This window comes from Vulpes vulpes, chromosome 12 (genome assembly GCF_048418805.1).
Source record: "Vulpes vulpes isolate BD-2025 chromosome 12, VulVul3, whole genome shotgun sequence".
Taxonomy (NCBI): domain Eukaryota; kingdom Metazoa; phylum Chordata; class Mammalia; order Carnivora; family Canidae; genus Vulpes; species Vulpes vulpes.
The window spans coordinates 21,100,838-21,119,665 of NC_132791.1; the positions used below are offsets into that span (position 1 = coordinate 21,100,838).

Here is an 18,828-nt window from a genome sequence, read left to right on the forward strand (position 1 = left end):
TTTTAAGGTTGAAGCTGGTCTTCAGTCGTTATGAAGATACAACTGAAAATAATAGCTAACATTTGTAGAAAATTTCCTAGGCCATAGCCACTATTCTAAATAATTAGTATAATTCTCATAAGAACCCTATGAGGTGGGAACGCTTCTTGGTCCCATTTTGCAGATGAAGAAACTGAGGCACAGAGAGGTTAAGTAATTTACTCCAGGCCATGCAGCTGGCAAACTAGAAAACTGGAATTCAAATTCTAGTAGTCTGATTCCGGAGTCTGTGTCTTTAATCAATACACTGCAGCTGCCTCTCAATGATTTATAACAATTGATTATGTCTTACTGAATGATTTATAAATATTTTAAAAGAAAAATAAGGGACATATTATTTTCTTTGCTTAAATTTAAGGTCTAAAAAAAAAAATTTAAGGTCTAGACAATACTTCTGAAAGTTAGGACTTTATGCTGGAAAATATAGGAAATAGTTCTTATATTTTACCATACTTTTGTATATACGTAAACCGTAACACAGGTTATATCTTATATATCCATATATTCATTGAGCATATTTCTGTAAACAAACACACATGTATCCACAGAGAAGGTGACATACACAAAGATACAAAAATTAGATCAGATTCTAGCTCAATTCCAAGTGATCCAAAAGACTACCTCACTTCCAGGTCCTTGTCAATGTGCTCCACGTTTGCTTGGTTAAAATAAGTGGTTGGAATATTGGAGAAAACACACACATGCACACTGAATGCATTTGATGCAACACTCACTCTGACTCATAGAAAAGGGCGAGGAACCCTGGAGGCTCAAGGGGCCTGGACTCCAGAGGACCTGTAGTTGGGCTGTGGTGTGAAGAGAAATGTCTGCTGCAGGCTCTCAGCCGAGCGTGCTGAGCTGCCTGGGTGCCCACCGATGAGCTGTGAGATCCCGGAAGGCAGAGGCCATACCCAGTGAGGGCATCCTCACTGCTCCCCATTTGTATAAGCTGGAGACCCAGTGCACCTTGAAACTTGAACTTCCAGAAAAAATGGTCTGGAATGTGAAAAAGCCCCTCATAAGACACTGAGTGAAGAGAGCAGGATACCAACTATATGTGTGATTTAGTATTGACTTTGCTAATAGAAAATGGATATTTCCTAATATGCATAGGGATGTTAGCATGAAGGAAATGTGATTAGCATATACTAAAATGTGATTTTTAGATGTCTTCTTTATATTTATTGTCCCAATAGTCTACAATGAGCACAAAGTGCTTTTATAATTAAGAAAAGCTCTAATAAGTGTTTTTTTAGAAGGTAATAGTTGAAGGCTGGAGTACAACTTTTCCAAAGAAGCTGAGCATTTTGTTACCACCCACCCTTCTCCCAAATGACAGGGAAGGAACTTTCCTGTAGACCCCACAGGGGCTTTTGGTCAGGCCCCGTTGGTTACCCTGTGACACACAGGGCTTGGGGTCCCACAGAGGAGACCCATATCAGTGTGTTTTTCCAGATAGAAATTTACAGACTGAGCTTCCCAAAGCCCAACATTCTGCAGAGAAACACCAGAGCTGCCAGGTGCAAAGAGAAGGCAGTACCATTATTACCTCATTTATACAGTGGGTTTTTCTGCAAGATTTCCCTCCCCCTGAAAAAAAAATGATTTAATTACTTGAAGTAACTAGTGTGGTCTGTTCCAATTCTCTCATTATATCAAAGGCCCACAATGGAATGGACTTGCCCAGGGTCACAATAATGTTCATCATATTAGAACTAGAGCAAGGTCTCTGGAAAGACAGGCCAGGACCCCCCTAGCTCCCGGCCCTGTTGGAGCCTAACCAGGAGATTTTGCACAAGGCAGCTTTGGAGGGTTCCTCTTAGCAAAGCTACCTAGGTATGTCCTGGCAGCACTTTAACCCTTTTTAGGATCAGAGCAACACACATCTGCTTCCTTAGTAATTTTGAATGGGTGGGGTTGTGACTCCTCCTGTGGCTGTCTAAGGCAGAGAAACAGAGCATGTGGGTCTCCAGGGAACAGAGAGGTCACCTGGTCCGGTGTCATTCCACTGAGGGCAGGGACAGAGGTCCAGGGAAGGGAAGAAACTCCCTAATGACACTCAGGGAGTTCCTTCTGGAGCTGCAGCTGCTCCAGAGAAAAAGATGCCCATTTGTAATATTAACATATCATCCTCTTTCTACAGAAGGTGCACGTGAATCCCAGAGAGGGCTGCAGGTTATTCAAAGACACCCAGGGAGGTAGGGGCTGAGTTGGGACTAGTCCATAGCTCTTCTAACCCCCTAACTCCCAATCTGGGGTCATAACCCCCTTCCTCCTCTGCCCCAGCTTGATATTGCTTTTCTGGATGTCTGTGCATAGTTAGTCAGGATATCTTCTCCATGACGGTAAATAGCCATTTATTTTTTTTCCCAATTATCCACAGGATCATCCGGACAAAAGTACAGCAACCACCCAACCAGCCGGTCCCAGCTTCCAGTCACAGCATAGGTAAGAAGAACTTTTTAAAAAAATTTAAAAATCTAATGGGTTCCAAATATTCTAAAGAACTTTTAATCATTCTTATGGACAGATAATTCTGCATAAAACACTTCGGCACACGTACTAATGCGCCTTCTTTGTCATTCTCCAAGGGCTGAACCTGGTAAATGAATTTTATAAATACTGCTAAAAGGTTTTGAATTTTACTGATTATTATGATAAATAGCTTTCACCATGAGACAGAAAATTGAAATCTAAGCCAAAAAAAAAAAAATCCACTAATGGGGGTCTATAGAATGTCAGATAATTAAAGTAATAAATCAAGAAAGGGATACTTATTCATAACATTTTCTGCATCATTAGTCAGTAAGTAGTTTTGAATGTGTTTTTTTCTTCTATCAACCAGCCCTTCTACAATTCTTTGTGCACTTGCAGTCTTGAGTGAAGATGTGGCAAAACTTCCCAAACTTTCTCTCTCTCTCTCTCTCTCCCCCTCTCTTGCTTCAGTCTCATGTACTCCATGAACTGTCAGGGGCTGCCAGTGGGGTTTTTGACACTCACAGGAGATAGTTTGAGCGTGACGTGTAAGCATGGGGGTCCTATTTCCTTCTATTGAAGAGTTCAGAGGTTTCCCTGCCTTTCCCTTCGCCTGAAAGACTGTGAGATGACAGTGACATGTGTCTCGTTAAGGTGCATTATTTCACCACTTGGGATAAAGGAAACACCTCTGGAGGGAAGGTTATTCTACTATAGGAACGTGGTGACCATTCAGTAAACCTCTGACAGTGCCTATCACTGTCACTTCATAATGTTTTGGACTGTGTAACGTTTCCACATCTTTGTCACTCCCTCTTTAACTGAAAACTTGAACTCTCTGTGGTGATGGGGTTTGGACAGAGGCCGGGCTTATACTTCAAGCTCTCCCATTAACTCATCCAGTGAATTGTGTATCCCTTCACTGCTCTGAGCCTCAGTTTCCCCATTTGTGGACTGAAGTGCACACACTAGGTGCTCCCTGAGGTTTCTGAATCTTCATGGTTGCCTCTTTGGATAAAGGTAAGAGAGAATTCCTCCCTCCCATAAATTAATTCTTCTTTTTAAAAAAAGGATTTTATTTATTTATTAGAGAGAGACTGAGAGAGAACGAGCATGAGCAGGGGGAGGGCCAGAGGCAGAGGGAAAAGGCTCGAACCCAGGACCCTGAGATCATGACCTGAGCAGAAGGAAGATGCATAACCAAGTGAGCCACCCAGGCACCCCTAAAACAATTCTTTATTTAGTAGTCTATTCAAAAAGTGTTTGCCAAGCCCCTGTTTTGCAGGAGGCTAGTATTTTATTTTATTAAAGATTTTATTTATTTAGTCATGACAGAGAGAGAGAGATAAAGAGAGAGAGGCAGAGACACAGGCAGAGGGAGAAGCAGGCTCCATTCAGACAGTCGGTCATGGGACTGAATCCCAGGTCTCCAGGGTCACACCCTGGGCTGAAGGCAGCGCTAAACCGCTGAGCCACCTGGGCTGCCCAAGAGGCTAGTATTTTAAAGGAGGCAGGACAAAATCCCTTTTCTCAAGGGCTTCTCAGTTTAATGGGGGGAATTCTCTTAGTTAAGAGAAGTTGGAATTCTCTTATTTAAGAGAAGTTGGCACAGCACTGAGATAAGGCTCAAGAAGAAAGTACACGGTGCTGTGTGAGCCAGAGGTGAAGCTGGTTGAACTAAGGTGAAGAGGGTTGAGGAGGGTTTCTGGGGAAATGTTTGTGGCTGAGATTTCACTTGTAGCTTGAACTATTTCAGATCACGGAACAATGAATAGCAGACGAAGAGTACCTGATAATATTCTTGTAGTTGGGTTAGAGGAACAATTCTACTTGTAGGTCAGCAGAATGCTTTGTCTCGTCTCAGAAATTTTTATGAAAGACTTATCATATACGTGTACAGGCCCTGATAGTTCACAGACTTGTTGCTGTGTAAGGAAATGGAAGTTGAGCGGTTAAATAACTAGCCCAAGGGCACACTGCTCGTTAAGTGGTGGAGTCAGAATACGAACTTGGGTCCTAGTTAAGTGCAGTCACAAAATAGCATTGGCTCTGTCAGCAACATGGCGAGCCTTGGTTATATGTGGTTGTTGTTTTTTAAAGTACCGAATGACTTGTGATCTTCTTTCTTCCTCTGTTCTTTGCACCTTAATACAGAAAAGGTTGTGAGATTTGCATAAATCTATTTTGAGGAGCTTCTTCTGGTGAAGGAAAAGAGAAGTTAACGATTTCTACTTCTGTGTCTCCTAAGGAAGATCTAAAATCTAACTCAGATATGAGAAGAAAGGCACTGTTCCCTCTAGGTCTGTAGGAGCAAGAGCTGGATATGCTCCAAGGAAAGCAACAAACAGCTTCTCATGCAATCACCACCATTTCTAGTAATTTCCTACACTTTAGAGTCAAAGGCAGCTCCACCTGCCTCCAGCTAGTTATAGCCCAAGGAAATGTGTCTGAGATTGGTTTGTAGGTTTTAATGAACCAAGAAAGAATTCCCACAGCCCAGAAATGGAAATTCAGCTGTATAGCTTGGGAGGACCCTGACGACTGACTGGTCTTTCCCTTGGACTCTAGGCTTAGGAGTTAAAGTGAAACTTGCACAAAACCTCCCCTCCCCCTTGCTTTTCCTGAGGAATAGAGAGACCTGGCCTCAGCCACACACAATAAGTCACTAACCTTGGCCCACATTTCTGGACAGGGGAAAACTAGACTTTAAGTCAGTAGACTGGAAGCTAAATCCTAGTGCTACTGCTTACCGGCTAGATAACACTGAGCAAATCATTTCACCTTGTGGAGGCTCATTCATCAAATGAGGAGAATAATAGCACTTTAGGTTGTTGCAACCATCAAATGAAAAACACTGCATTACTGGGAAGCATGTTACTGTTTTTCATGATTACTTAACGAGAAACGGATTACTCTGGGGTCCAGTCTTTAGTGACTCAGTCCTGTGGCCTTGGGCAAGTCACTTTCCTCTCTCTGAGCCTTGGTTCCCTTACCTTTCCCAGGAGATGACATCGCCTCCCTTGTATGGTTGTTCTTAGAATTAAACAAAATAATGGCTCGGTAATGCCTGGCACAGAGTAAGTTCTCAGAAAATGTTAATCATTATTCCATATATCAATATATATTATGTATGTGGGAGTACATATTCTATTATACATATCATTATTACATAATTAACATGAAATATTGAAATCCAGGTGAACTGGAAGGAGAAAAGACAGTGAGGAACTATAAAAAGAAGGAACGGTTTGCCATTTGGAGTTTTGCTGGCTGAGTGTATGAGTGTGCAGGTATTTATGTCTGCATGGATGGGTGGATGTGTACAGGGAATCTACCTATCTAATGAGTAGTGTAGTCTAAGTCTTTTTTTTTTTTTTTTTTTTTTTTTTTTTTTTTAGCACTGGCTGCTGGTGGGCCCTGGATCCCCTCTCCCTGTCTCTCTCCTCTAGCCCCCTGCTTCCTGCACCCTTGGACAGGCCTGGATTTGAGCTAGTGCCCTTCTGACACGTTCCTGTGTTCCCTTCTGGGCCGCCAGGCCTCCTAGTTGCCCAGCAATCCCCCCCCCCCCCCCAGCAGCAGAACACCTGGGCAGATGGCCCCCGAGGGCCCCTCCTATGCCCAGGTGTAGCCACTGCTACAGGGCGAGCGTCTTCCGCGCACACTTGCGTCTGCACCCGGCTACTGGGCAGGCGTCGCATCCCGCATCCCGGTGGAGGGTGAGCGCCTTTGTTCCCGCTGCGGCCCCGCAGCGCCGCCCCCACGGCCCGGCCGGCCCTGACCGCCCCTCTCCCTCTGCGCAGTGTCCACGGGCTCCGTGACGCAGGTGTCGTCGGTGAGCACGGACTCGGCGGGCTCCTCTTACTCCATCAGCGGCATCCTGGGCATCACCTCCCCCAGCGCCGACACCAACAAGCGCAAGAGAGATGAAGGTAAGAGACGCCCACGCCGCCCTGTGCTGGAGGGACCAACGGGATCTGCTTTGGGGCGATGAGTCAGGGGTGGAAGCCAAGAGCCACTGTTTGCCTGCAGGGCGCCTGAGTCCCCAGGGGGTGGATCCAGGAAGGGGCTGCGTGCTCTGGGAGGGGCAGGCCAGTGCTGGCTGGGCCTGCGGATTTCCCGCTAGTCTGCCCTCATCTTCACCCCTTGGGTGGAGGAAAGTGGGCCTAGCAGAACCCATGTGGCCTGAGCTTTGTGGTCTGTAAGAAGCCCTGTGTGCTGATCTGATGCCTGGGGGCAGGGTATGCAGGATGTGAGCGCACCCTCTCCTGGGGCTCCTGGGAAGAGAGGGAGAGCTGGGTGCCCTGCACTGAGGTGGGCACACGGGGGCAGAGATGGTCAGCAGGTGGGTTCTTGAAGGACTGTGCACACTCTCCCAGAGGGCCTCCAGCAGTGGTGGTGGGGGAACGGTTTGAGGAAATTAATCATCTCATCTCTGCCCTTGGGCCTGGAAGGAAGGAGTCCCCTGGCCTCTCCGGGATTACAAAGATGACAATCTTCCCAGTTGATTTTTCTCAACCCCTGTGTGCGCCTGCTGCCTGGGTCTCTGTCCTGGACAGGGCCCTACCTTAACCTGGCTCTCCGTTCCCTGGATGGGCTGCCAGTGTGGCTGACGTTAATGGGTTTGAGAGGAGAAACGAACCCCTGGGAGTTTGTAAGACCGTGGTCAGGAAAGGGGGAAGAAAAAAAAAAAAAGCCCACGGTCTAGGGCCTGAGAGCCGCGTGACAGAAATCTTGATTCAATTATTCTGTTCCTCAGCACAATTCCCTTTCTCAGCTCCCTGTAAGGGATGTATGTTCTGTGAGCACATGCCTAAGTACTTAAGATCGGTAACTAGAAAATTGAGTCGGCCCAGTGGTGGATTGGCCTGTGGACTGTCTGTTCCGGGCAGTGCAGAAGCTGGGCCTGGGGCCTCCGTTTGGAGCTCTGGGGGCACCTGGGGATGGTTCACGGCTTTAGAACCTGCCTCACCTTTCCCCTGCTCTTGACACTCGGAGCAGATGTCAGAAGTCTGTAATTCAGCGGGCGCTGTGCTGTGTTACCGCAGGAGGCGGTGGGCCTACCATCTCTGTTGGTTTATGGGGTTGATGCTGTCATCTTTTCTCCCATTGTCACCTGGACTCGCAGCAGATGTGCCCAAGCTGGGGCCCAGCGGTGTTTGATCAGGGTAGAAGAGAGGCTTGTGTGACACTCTTTCGCAGGCTGAGGGATCCCGGCACAGATTTTTGGAGAAAAAAAATATATAGTTTGATATTTACCACGAAACAGACAGGCCCTGATTTGGGAGGGGCGGCTATTTTACTGTGCTTGTGGAGCACGGTATACCAGCTTTCAGTGTCTGACCAGCAGCCACTCTTTAGCCTCTTCTGCTGCTTTAAAAGGTATCGAGGGGTGCCTGGCTGGCTCAATCCGTAGAGTCTGCAACTCTTTTTTTTTTTTTTTTTTAAGATTTTATTTATTTATTCATGAGACCCAGAGAGAGAGAGAGAGAAGCAGGCTCCATGCAGGGAGCCTGATGTGGGACTCGATCCCGGGTCCCCAGGATCATGCCCTGGGCCAAAGGCAGGCGCTAAACCGCTGAGCCACCCAGGCACCTGAGCCTGCAACTCTTCATCTTGGAATTGTGAGTTCAAGCCTCACATTGGATATGGAGCCTACTTAAAATAAATAAATTTTTAAAAATGTATTGAGTAGTCAGAATAGAGGTGTGTTGTTGGTCTAGACTGCTCTGTGCCATCAGATCATTCCTTGAGGACTGTGGTCCATTTGGGGTGGAAGGACAGTGACAGATTGAGATGTGTCTGTATTTGGGTGTAACCTAGATGGACAGGGATCTGGATATCAGAGGCCCTGGACAACACCTTGAGACTCTAGGGTTGTTCTGATATAATGAAGAGAAGAATGAGCAGGACTGGATTGTTTTCTTCAAATATTTGGGGGGCTGGCATGGAAGACGAGAGGAATGAGACTTTGCTGTGTGGCTTTCAAGGCCAGCATGCAGCAGACGCAGAGGAGATTTCAGCTCAGTGTGAGAAAGAATGTGTAAACGTGAGGGCCAAAGGGGCTACCTTGGGAGGTAGTGAATACCCTGTCGCTAGAGGCATGTAAGTGGAGCCTAGGTGACCATGTGCTGGGCTGCTGTATAAGAATATGAAGAATTGGATGTAGGATTGGATAATCTTTGAGATCAAGTCCTGATCCCCAAAAAGACCTGGGAAGTGATCAAGTCTGTGGTCTGGTCTGGGGGATAAGGGAAAATGATTTGGTGATGGTCCTGGAAGCTGACAGGACTGGGAAGAGTGGGAGGCACAGATGGCAACCAGAGCCTCCCCTTCTCCCTTGCCTTGCATCACCATGAGAGTACTGAGCAGAGAGGTGGGCAGAAGTGCCCTTGCCCAAATCAGCAGCAAATTGCCCGGAGGAGTACTCCCACGTGCTCCCTGCTACCCTTTCCTACCTTCCCTCTCTATCTCTCTGGAACGGCCATCTGCCATAGGGGAGGAAACTGAGGCACCAAAGAGTTCTGTGCCATTGGCAAAGCCACATAGCTTTGCCACACACAGCTTTGGTGTGGCCTAGGTGGGGGCAGGAGGGGGTGGGGGAAGAGCTGGAGAGCCCCTGACGGCCTCAGTTCCCCAGTATTTTGCTACTATCTGTTACCCCTCAGGCCCTCCAGAGAGATGCTTTGGAGGCAGAGCAGCCTGGGGCTGGGCAGAGCCTGGGACCGTGGGAGGAAGAGTATCAAGCACAAGGGCCTACACAGCAGGTTGGATACCAAGAGTGTGGTAAGAAAGTCAGAAGCCAGCGTTGCTGGGTGCATGGGAGGGCTGGCCCCTTGCTGCAGACCATGGCACTGCTTTCTCCGGAGCCCTTGGCAGCCTGAGGGAAGGGCCACGAGGGAGAGAGGCATAGAGGGCCAAGGGGAAGAGGCCAAGAGGAATCCCCACTCCCATGTCTCAGATGAGGTGACTGAGGCTCTGTGGGGAGGAGGTGCTGGCTCCATTCTGCTTTACAGTCATCTCCAGCTAGGACTTGGGCATTTCCTGGTGCCACCCTTCTGCCCAGGCCTCAGGGTGGTGGTGGTGGTGGTGGTGATAATAGAGTGTAGTCACAAAGGGCCTGCCCTTTAGGGCTCCCAATCTGGTGGGCAAAACTGACAAGCCCGAAGTCCCTCCAAAGGGCAGCATGTAAGACGGCTCTGTGATGGGCAGTGACACTAGAGGGAGAGAGCAAGGCAGGGAGGGGCTGATTTTGACCAAAGGGAAGGCGCCTCCTAGGAAGTGGCCCTTTACCGAGGGAGAAATACTTTACATTGCTTGTTTTTAAATTTAAAATAATTAAAATCAAATGAAATTGAAAATTTAGTTCCTCGGTTGCACTAGCCACGTTTCACAGCATCCAGTAGCCCCATGATGTGCCCAGTGGCTGCTGTACTGGGTAATATGGCTTTGGTACAAGTGCTTGGCACATAATAGGCGCTCAGTAAGGGCTCCGTGGTGGAATGGGTCAGTCATATGCCTGTAGAGCGTTCATAATTAGTAAGCAGGGGGCCTGGGTAATCTCCTCAACAGGAGGGTTTCTGTTTGGTATTTTGGGCTTCCACAGAAAGCTCTATTTGAATAAAGAGTTCTGTAGCAAAAACAAGTTAGAACAGTGTTTGGTTAGTGCATTGCCAAGGGCCCTTTCAATATACAAATTCTAGGACTCTCCCTGGGACGTTTGCCTCCAAGATTGGCTTTGGGGATAAGACCACTATGTCCAAATCTCAGATGAGCTGTGTGCGGCTCAGGTGGCCGAGAAGGCCCTGGGCCCTCTGAGAGCAGAGCTGCAGCAGGCTGAAGGACTGAAGGACGTGCAGGGAGGCAGATTATAGCTCAGTGCAAGGAACAGCTTTCCAACAACAGCCAGATTGGGCCGAGGATGGAAGTACTAGGTTGGAAAGGTGATGAGCTCCCTGCCATGGGATGTGTGAGCAGGAGCTAGGCAAAGGAGAGGCCGGGGAGCCAAAGAAGTCATTCTGATCTGGACTCTGTGACTTTTGAGACCTGTTACAATCTGGGTAGCAAATGCCTCTCTGACTGCCTGTCTGAAAGTGCTTCTACCTACTGGATTTTCCCTCCTGCCACCTGACTCTGAGGTGGCCATCCACATGGACTTGCTTGGGCAGAGGCCACGTCATCTTTCTCTCCCCACCAGCTCCTTGGCAGAGAGCATAGTGCCCAGGATGCTCAGGAGGCTTGTGGATGGTACCGAGGGTCCGGCTAGTGTGCTGCCCAGATGTGGGATGTAGCCTCGTCTCCTCCTCCGGCCAGCCTGAGAGCTTTCACAGAGAAGTCTCTGGCATAGGCCCTCAGGTGTCCCACGGGGCTAGGGGGACAGAGGCGGAAGCAGTGCTTCCCTCCCCAGGAGGCCTGGAGGAAGCAGTGGCAGGGCTGGACTGGGGAGGGGGGTGGCCGTGGTGAAAGGGCAGCCCCAGACCCTTGGTTTCTTCCCGGGCCTTTGATGGCTGGTGGGGCCTCTCTCCACCATCTCTGCGGCCCCCATTCAGGTCCCCTCAGCTTTCCCTTCGCCTCATAGCCCCAGAGTTTGAAAGGCCCTGAACACACCAAGGTCAGCTGCGTGGGAATCCCTTTCACTGGCGCCGAAAGCTGCCCAATCCAGCGCCAGTGTGGACTGTGGGGCCTGAGCTTCCTGTCGGGCAGGAGAGGGTACATTGCAGGTGGGATTTCTGGCCTTCTGGCCTCTGGACTGCTCTCCGCCTGCGCAGGGCACGGGAAGGGCGTCTAAAACCCCTAGGTGGCCTGTCCTTTGCAAGAGATGCCGAGTCCAGCAAGATCCTCAAGGAAGGTTTGGGGGCTCCTGTCATGACTAGGGTCCACCCCTCTTTCTGGGGGTGCCTGTCTCTTCTATGTCTTTGTGTCCCTCCCCATGCCTTTCATTTGGGGGTGCATCTCCTCCAGTGTTATCCGCCTCTGTTGATGGGAATAGACTTTTTCTGTGTCTGCTTCTGTCTGCTGGTCTAGCACGCTCTCTCTCTTTTTCCCACACATACACTCTTGGCCTCTCTCTCTCTCTCTCTCTCTCTCTCTCTCTCTCTATCTCTCTCTCACACACACACACTCACACACACACACTGTCTTGGTCACACACTCTCATATACAAATACACCCCCCCCTGTCTCTTTCATAGCACCCTGTCACACACTGTCATACATATACACTCTCTCACGCACAAAGAACCTTTTACACACTCACACATACATATACACCTCTCTCTCTCTCTTTCTCTCTTACATACTCACTTTCTCTCTTCTTATATTTGCTCTTGTTCTCTCCCTCTTACCAATTCCCTGCTCCTCCTTTGCCCAGGTTGGAAACCCAGCTCAGCCCTGCTCTACAGACCTCCATGGGAATCACAGCAGGGAGGGAAGGGCTTTCAGAAGCTTGGAGGCCACACAAGGCCCAGGGCCCCCCTAACTGTGGGCAGACCCTGGTCTTCTTCTTTTAGGATCCTTTTCCTTGTTGGACTCTCAGACCCTGTCTTCTGCTCCAGGGCTTGGGATGGAAGGCTGGAGCAGAAGGTACAGAGACCTCTCTCAGATACCCCAGAAGGGAATGGGATGTGTGGAAAGGTCAGTATTTCTAAGTTAGGAGTTATAGGCAGCCCTGGATTCCATAGATCTCTGATCTCTGCAGGGCCTAAAATAAGAGGGTAAGGTATTGACGCAAGGATACAGGCTCATAGGCCAGGGACAGAGTGATTTGAGGACATCCTGTGGTGAAATCTTAAGCAAGTTACTTAATCTCTCTGACCCTCCACTTTGTCATCTGGAAAATATAGCTAGCAGAAGCCTGGCGGGTTATTGAGAGGATAAAACGAAATCATACCCTTAAAGGGTTTAGCCCCAGGGCCTGGTCATAGAAAACACTTAATCAGAGGCCACTGAGGGAGACTGGGGCTAGCGGGTATGAGGCCAGTCACAGGCTGAAGGCAAGCTGGTTCCAGCCACAGTTCTATTTGGCAGCTGAAACTAGCGGATCTGCTCACCACCGACTTCCTGTTTGTGAGACTACTGTTGTGCCATCAAGACTGCACAACAGTGCCCCCAGGTGTCAGCAGCAAAACCAAGGGCCACTTGTTTTCCCTTTGCTTCCTTTCCTCAGGACCTTGGTCTTCCAGCCGCCTTGATGGAAGCATAAAAGGATCAAGTCTCAGTTTTCCACAAAAAAGAGGCCTTTAGGCACACGAGAGAGGTTCCAAGGTAGAGGGCAGGAGGCAGAGCACCCGGGCCTGGGAGGGCCTGGGAGTGGGGTCACCAGCTTGGACCTCATGACGCCCCCAGTGGAGTACAGGGCCTTGGAGGACATCTAGGACATGTCCCTCCAGTCATTATTCCGTTGGGAACACAGGTTTGCAGAAGGGAAGGGGTCTGACTGGCACAGAGTAAAAGTCTGGAAAACCCAGAGGGAAAGAATGGAGTCCTCAGAACATCCTTGGTATCCTGCTGCTATTTGATGTGACAAATCTCCGTTTCCTCTTTCCCACCTCTCCCATTCTCCACCTCCACTGTTGACCCCACCAGCAATCCCACAGGTGTCTACGTTAGCCAGGCAGGCGGGGGAGGTGAGGTGGGGAGGGCTGGGCCCCCGCTGATCTCCCAGGACTAACCTCAACTCTTGACACAGGCCCTGACCTTCCCGCCTTGCCTCCCATTCCTCTTCTTCATTCCTTCTGTGTTCCACTCCCTGTGCATCCTCCGGGCTTCCCTGTCTCTGGGCTGTTGCCCACGCAGGGCCCTCCAACACAAATGCTGTCCTGGTGGCTGGTCTGTTGACCCGGCCTGGTTCCCAGAGCTGGCCTGTGGCCTGAGGGGATTCTGAGTGTTGGACAGGTAGTTCTTCCCACCTGGCGGAGGCCCACAGATTCATCAGGGCCAGGATGGAGCAGTAGAGGCCAGACAGGCTCTGCAGAGAGGGAAGGAAGCCACTACCATTTTGTCTCGATCTTTCCTGGGGCTTCACCAGAGCAGCCCTTCCTTAGCCCTCCATGAAGTGTCCCCTGGATGTCTCCTCAGGCTGATCATGCAGGGGACCTTCTCTGAGGTGTGTGTGTGTGCGCGCGCGGGCAGTGCTTAGGACCGAGATTCTTGCTGGGAGGGGTATCACTTAGAACCCAGGTGGCAATTGCCAGTCTGGCCAGTCATGCTTTACTTGGCTTGCCTTGTGTTTAAAATATTTTCGAATTAGTTATTGACATTTAAAAATCAGGAGATTTCATATATGGATGTTTGGCTTTTCTTGGAAAAAAAACCCCCAAAACCCCAATCTGGCAACACTGGGTGGACTTTCCCACATAGCAGCAATCATCTGTAGCTGTTGACGCTGCGGTCCTCAGATTGCTTCCTACTCAGCTTGCTGTCACTTATTCATGCTCCATTTGTCTCTACCTGGAGGCTTTTGAGTTTCTGGATTCCTAGTATGACCTCTGAAGAACAACTGTGAGTCTAGTCTGTGGCACCTGAAGCCTGTGGGACGTAGCACCCTGACCTGGCCCAAAGTTGCGCTGTGTGTGTGTGTGTGTGTGTGTGTGTGTGTGTGTGTGGTCAGGGAAGTGGGCAGTCAGGTTTTTAGGCCAGTTGTGGGTGGGGTAGGGAAGGCAGTAGGGCAGGGTCAAGGAGCCACACCCCTTGTAGCCCAGAACAGTGAAATTGAGGTCATTCAGTTCACACCCACCAGATGGGGTAGTCCAGGCTCAGAGGGCACAGGCTTGGCCTCAGGACATGTACGGGGTGCGTAGTGGCAGTGATGATAAAGAACCAGGTTTCTACCTCCCAGCCTGGCCGGCCACTCTCCCCTGTTGCTCTGGCCTTGCTGTCATTGGCACTCTTACACGTGTCAGGCTTCCTCGGTAAAGCAGGGGGACTTGAAGCCAGGTGGCCAGTTGGAGGGGCTTCTTGGGCCTTTCCCTAGTGCCTGGGGCCTGTCCCTTGGGTGGGGGGGGATCAGGTTTCGGTTCCTCCTGGCCCCCAGGTCCCTGAGTTTCACTTTGATTCAGTGAGTGAGAGCCTGTGTGAGAGCCAACACCACCGAATACCCCCTCAGCCCCTCCCTACCCCTGTTTGCACACTTGGCTTTGCCCGGGCCCTCCCCGCCCCACCCCCAGCTCCTTTTCCCATGGGCTGTATGCTGGTGTTCCAGAACACCCTAGGAAATGTAAAGGGTAGGGTGGTAGAGTGTGAGGATCTCCATTCAGGGAGTCAGTTCTGAGATCAACCAGAACAATATAATAGTTGTGGGATCAGCTGTGGGGACAGCTTAAGGGGTATAGAGTCTCATCCACAGGGGGCAGGCTCCCTGCCTGGAACTCAAGGTGGAGTGCACTTGGCTTTCTTCCCCACTCTGTGTGTCTGTGGCACTGTGGGGCAGAGAATCCCATAGTCCTTTCTCTCTGGCTTTGGAATATTGTTGAATCCTTGGCTGGAGTCTGTGGTTCAGGGGATTCAAGGGCTCCAAACTACTAGAGGCTTTTGAGACAGGGACAGGAGCCCAGAGGAAGGGGTTGGGACCTCTGGGCTCCTGTCCTGACTTTGTGGCCAACTTACTGTTGACTTTGGAACCCCTTCCTCTCTCTGCACCTCAGTTTCCTCATCTGTAGTATGGGATTAAGGAATTCCTAAGGCTTTTTGTGGCACCAAGATTCCGTCCTTCTCCTAATCCCATTTCAAGTTCTGTTGCGGTATTTTAGAACAGTGGTTCTCAAACTTTTGGTCTTGGGACCCCATTAGAGTCTTAAAAATTAGCAAGGACCCCAAAGAGCTTTTTAGTCTATGTGGGCTAATTAAAACATAAAAGTTGGGACGCCTTGGTGGCTCAGCAGTTGAGCGTCTGCCTTTGGCTTAGGGCATGATCGTGGGTCCAGAGATTGAGTCCTACATCGGGGTTCCTGTGGGGAGCCCGTTTCTCCCTCTGCCTGTGTCTCTGCCTCTCTCTCTCTCTCTCTCTCTGTCTCTCATGAATAAATAAATAAAATCTTAAAAAATAAAACATAAAAGTTTAAGTATTTACTTACTAATTTCTTAAAAATAAGAATAATAAACAAGTACTGTAAGTAATTTGTTTGAAATAAGAATCATATTTTCCAAACCAAAAAATTTAGTTGGAGTGGTGTTGCTTTACGATTTTGCAAATCTCTTTAGTATCTGGCTTAATAGAAGACAGCTGGAGTCTCATATCTGCTTGTGTATCCAGTCTGCTGTGATATCACACATCCTAGTGCCTTTGGAAGAGCCTACTGCATACTTGTAAGAGAGTGAGAGTGAGTAAGGCCAATAAAATCTTGGTTTGTTTTTTTTTTTAAAGATTTTATTTATTTATTCATGAGAGACACAGAGAGAGGGAGAGACAAACGCAGAGGGAGAAGCAGGCTCTCTGCGGGGAACCCAGTGTGGGACTCGATCCTAGGACCCCAGGATCATGACCTGAGCCAAACGCAGATTCTCAACCATTGAGTCACCCAGGCATCCCTTGAATCTTGGTTTTGTTGTGAAAATAGCTTTGGGTTCACAGGACACCCTGGAAAGGTCTTAGGGAGCCCTCAAGGGTTTGAGACTTTGAGAATGTCTGCTTCAGGCTACTGTGAACGTTGAGCTTGCTTATGTATCACTCATAGAGAGAGGGAGAACAGCTAAATGGTTTCAGTTAAAAGGAAAGGTACCATCAGTTTCCCCCATACTTAGCTCCTGAAGGCAATGGGAGCCATGGCAGGTCTTTGAGCTAAGGAGGCAGTTACAAGACATGCTGGGCTTTGGAAATCCTCCCCTAGCACACTGTGGGTATACAGCGCTTGCTTCTCTCCCAAGTGTGAGCTCCCATAGAAGGTCGTACTACTGAGGTTTCCCTCATTTCCATCAGAATTTCTGTAGGATTGGAGGCGTCCTTCAGGGTAAAAAGCAGCCACCTTGTGCTTCTTAAGACCCTGGGGAGTGGGCATTTTGAGACCCAGCCACATCTCCCCATTTTGGCTCAGCTCTGTACCAGCCAGCAGATCCCTGAGACCTCACCCTGGGCATAGTTTTGGTGGGGAGAAAACCCCAGAAACTATTATTGAATAGGAATGAAAACAAATAAAATGAAATAAAGTAGATGGTTTGGTATTTTTCTCGACTCCTGCTATTTGAGGAAAAGCAGGTCTGAAATGCAACCAACAGGGGAGATTTCTGTTCTGATTCTATGGAGCTCCTGGGTGTCTCTGGAATGCTAGTAGTTGGTCACTGGCATGTGGGCATGTGTGCAATTTTACTTTGGAATGTCCAATTTTCGTGTTCATTGGTACAAGTTTATCACTTGTTCTAGTCTTTCCTTGGACTAACGGACTAACACAGAAGAGAGGGAAAAAAAGAGAATGTCCTAAGGTCATTTGAGAAGAATTGAGAGACGGAGGATTAAAGGTGTTAGGGAAGATGTGTATGAGAAGGAGGTTGCTGGCAGTGAAGTGAACTGCGCAGTGCGTGAGAGGAAACAACAGCTGGGGTTGGGGGGGCCCTGGAGAGACTAGAAGATGAAAAGCAACCAGGGGGTCAGACACTTCCCAGTATCAGCCACCAGGTGGCACCATTGACCCAAGACAGCTTAGTTGCTGTCCAGGGTTGGGGACCAGAGGGGTAAACAGGGCTGCGTGTACCCGCCTGCCCCGTGTGAGCTTGGTGTGCTTGTAACTGCATGGGGGGCGGGGAGGGGGTGGCCGTGGCCAGGGATCCTGACCATTTCCCTGAGTCTCCCTTCTTTCACAGCATTTAGTTAGGGTGGGAGGGGGCTGGACCATCTTTGTTGGGGATCAATCTGGCCCTTCCTCACCACCATGGTGCATATGTCTTAATATAAACCTTCCTGGGAATCAAGTCCTTGGTTCTCTTCTAAGCCTTTACCAGCTGTGTGACCTTGGGCAAGTCACTTCTTTCTGAGCCTTGTTTTTCGCACGTCAAAATGCAGAGATTTGAACAGGAGGTCTTAGGGGTCTTTGGGGCTCTGACCTTCTGTAGTGTGCCTGAGGGAACAGGAGAGCTGGAGTTAGATTCAGGATCATTCTCTGTCAGCTGTGTGACCTTGGGCAGGTCACTTCCCATCTGTGGGGGTTTCAGTAACCTCTCCCTCAGACTTTTATATAAAATAGCAGGTTGAAGAGGCTTTGTGATCATTTTTGGTCCTGTAGGACAGGGAGAGGTTGCTGTGTATTATTTTCCCTGGAATTTAAGTTGGCTAGATGCAAATGCTCCACCATCCTCATAGCTTAGAAAGTTTGTGCCTCGGCCTCTGTGACCACAAGTAAAGGCCTTATGGCATCTCTTGGATCTGCTCATTTCTGTCCCCACTGCTACTGCCTTGGTCCAAGCACTCTCTCTTCTCTCTTGGACTGTTGCTGTGGCTTCCTGGTGCATAACTGCTTCCAGAGTCCTTGACTTCTCCAGAGTCCACTTTCCACAGAGTAGTATCCATGATACATGCTCAAAAAGGGTGCCTTGGGCAGCCCGGGTGGCTCAGTGGTTTGGTGCTACCTTCGGCCCAGGGCGTGATCCTAGATCCTAGAGATCCTGGATCGAGTCCCACGTCGGGCTCCCTGCATGGAGCCTACTTCTCCCTCTGCCTGTGTCTCTGTCTCTCTCTCTCTCTGTCTCTCATGAATAAATAGATAAAAATCTTTAAAAAAAAAACCAAAACAACAAAGGGTCTTCTGTGTTACTAGGATGCTTTTCCCACTGCCTTGGAACCTGTCCTCTCTCACCCACCACTCACCCAGGTCCCATTGCAAATCTTCAGGATCCATTGTGAATAGCACTTCCTAAGGGACAGCACCCTTGTTGCTGACTCCTCTTCACTCCTCTGGTCCCACCTGTAGCACACAGAACCTGCCTGTTGATAAAAAGACCACAGTTGTCAGTTTACTTCCCTGTGAGAATGTATCTGCAGTGGTCACTGTTGTTGCCTTAGTACCCAGCACAGGGACTGGTTCATGGTAGCAAATATGTACTGAATGAGGACGCTGGAGGTCGTAGAAGCCTCTAGCCCATCTGGGCAGTGGGCGCAGGTAGCTGGTTAGAACCCAGACATCCACATCACCTTGCACATCAAACATCCACCCACTCCTTCCTGACCCTAAAGCCTCTGTCCTCAAGCCTCTGCAGTCTGGCCCCATAGGAAGGATCTCATGGCAACTATTCTGGAGGAGAAGGGAGCTCTCTCATGGTCTAAATACACACTTTGCATGGGTGCCGTGTACACACACACATAGATGTGCATGCTGGTGCCTTCAGCCTTTGTCCT

General features: G+C 49.2%; 1 protein-coding gene across 2 annotated transcripts in view; it reads left to right on the top strand.

Moving 5' to 3' along the window:
* The window catches only part of PAX5 (paired box 5), a 195,485-nt gene that overhangs the window by 24,820 nt on the left and 151,837 nt on the right, over positions 1-18,828 (top strand). Inside the window, exons 4-5 of one of the 2 annotated variants that reach the window (XM_072727915.1) lie at positions 2,423-2,487; positions 6,315-6,443. In XM_072727915.1, the coding sequence (XP_072584016.1) occupies positions 2,423-2,487; positions 6,315-6,443 (194 nt within the window). The remainder of the gene's footprint in view (positions 1-2,422; positions 2,488-6,314; positions 6,444-18,828) is intronic. The other variant, XM_072727916.1, reaches the window with a different exon arrangement.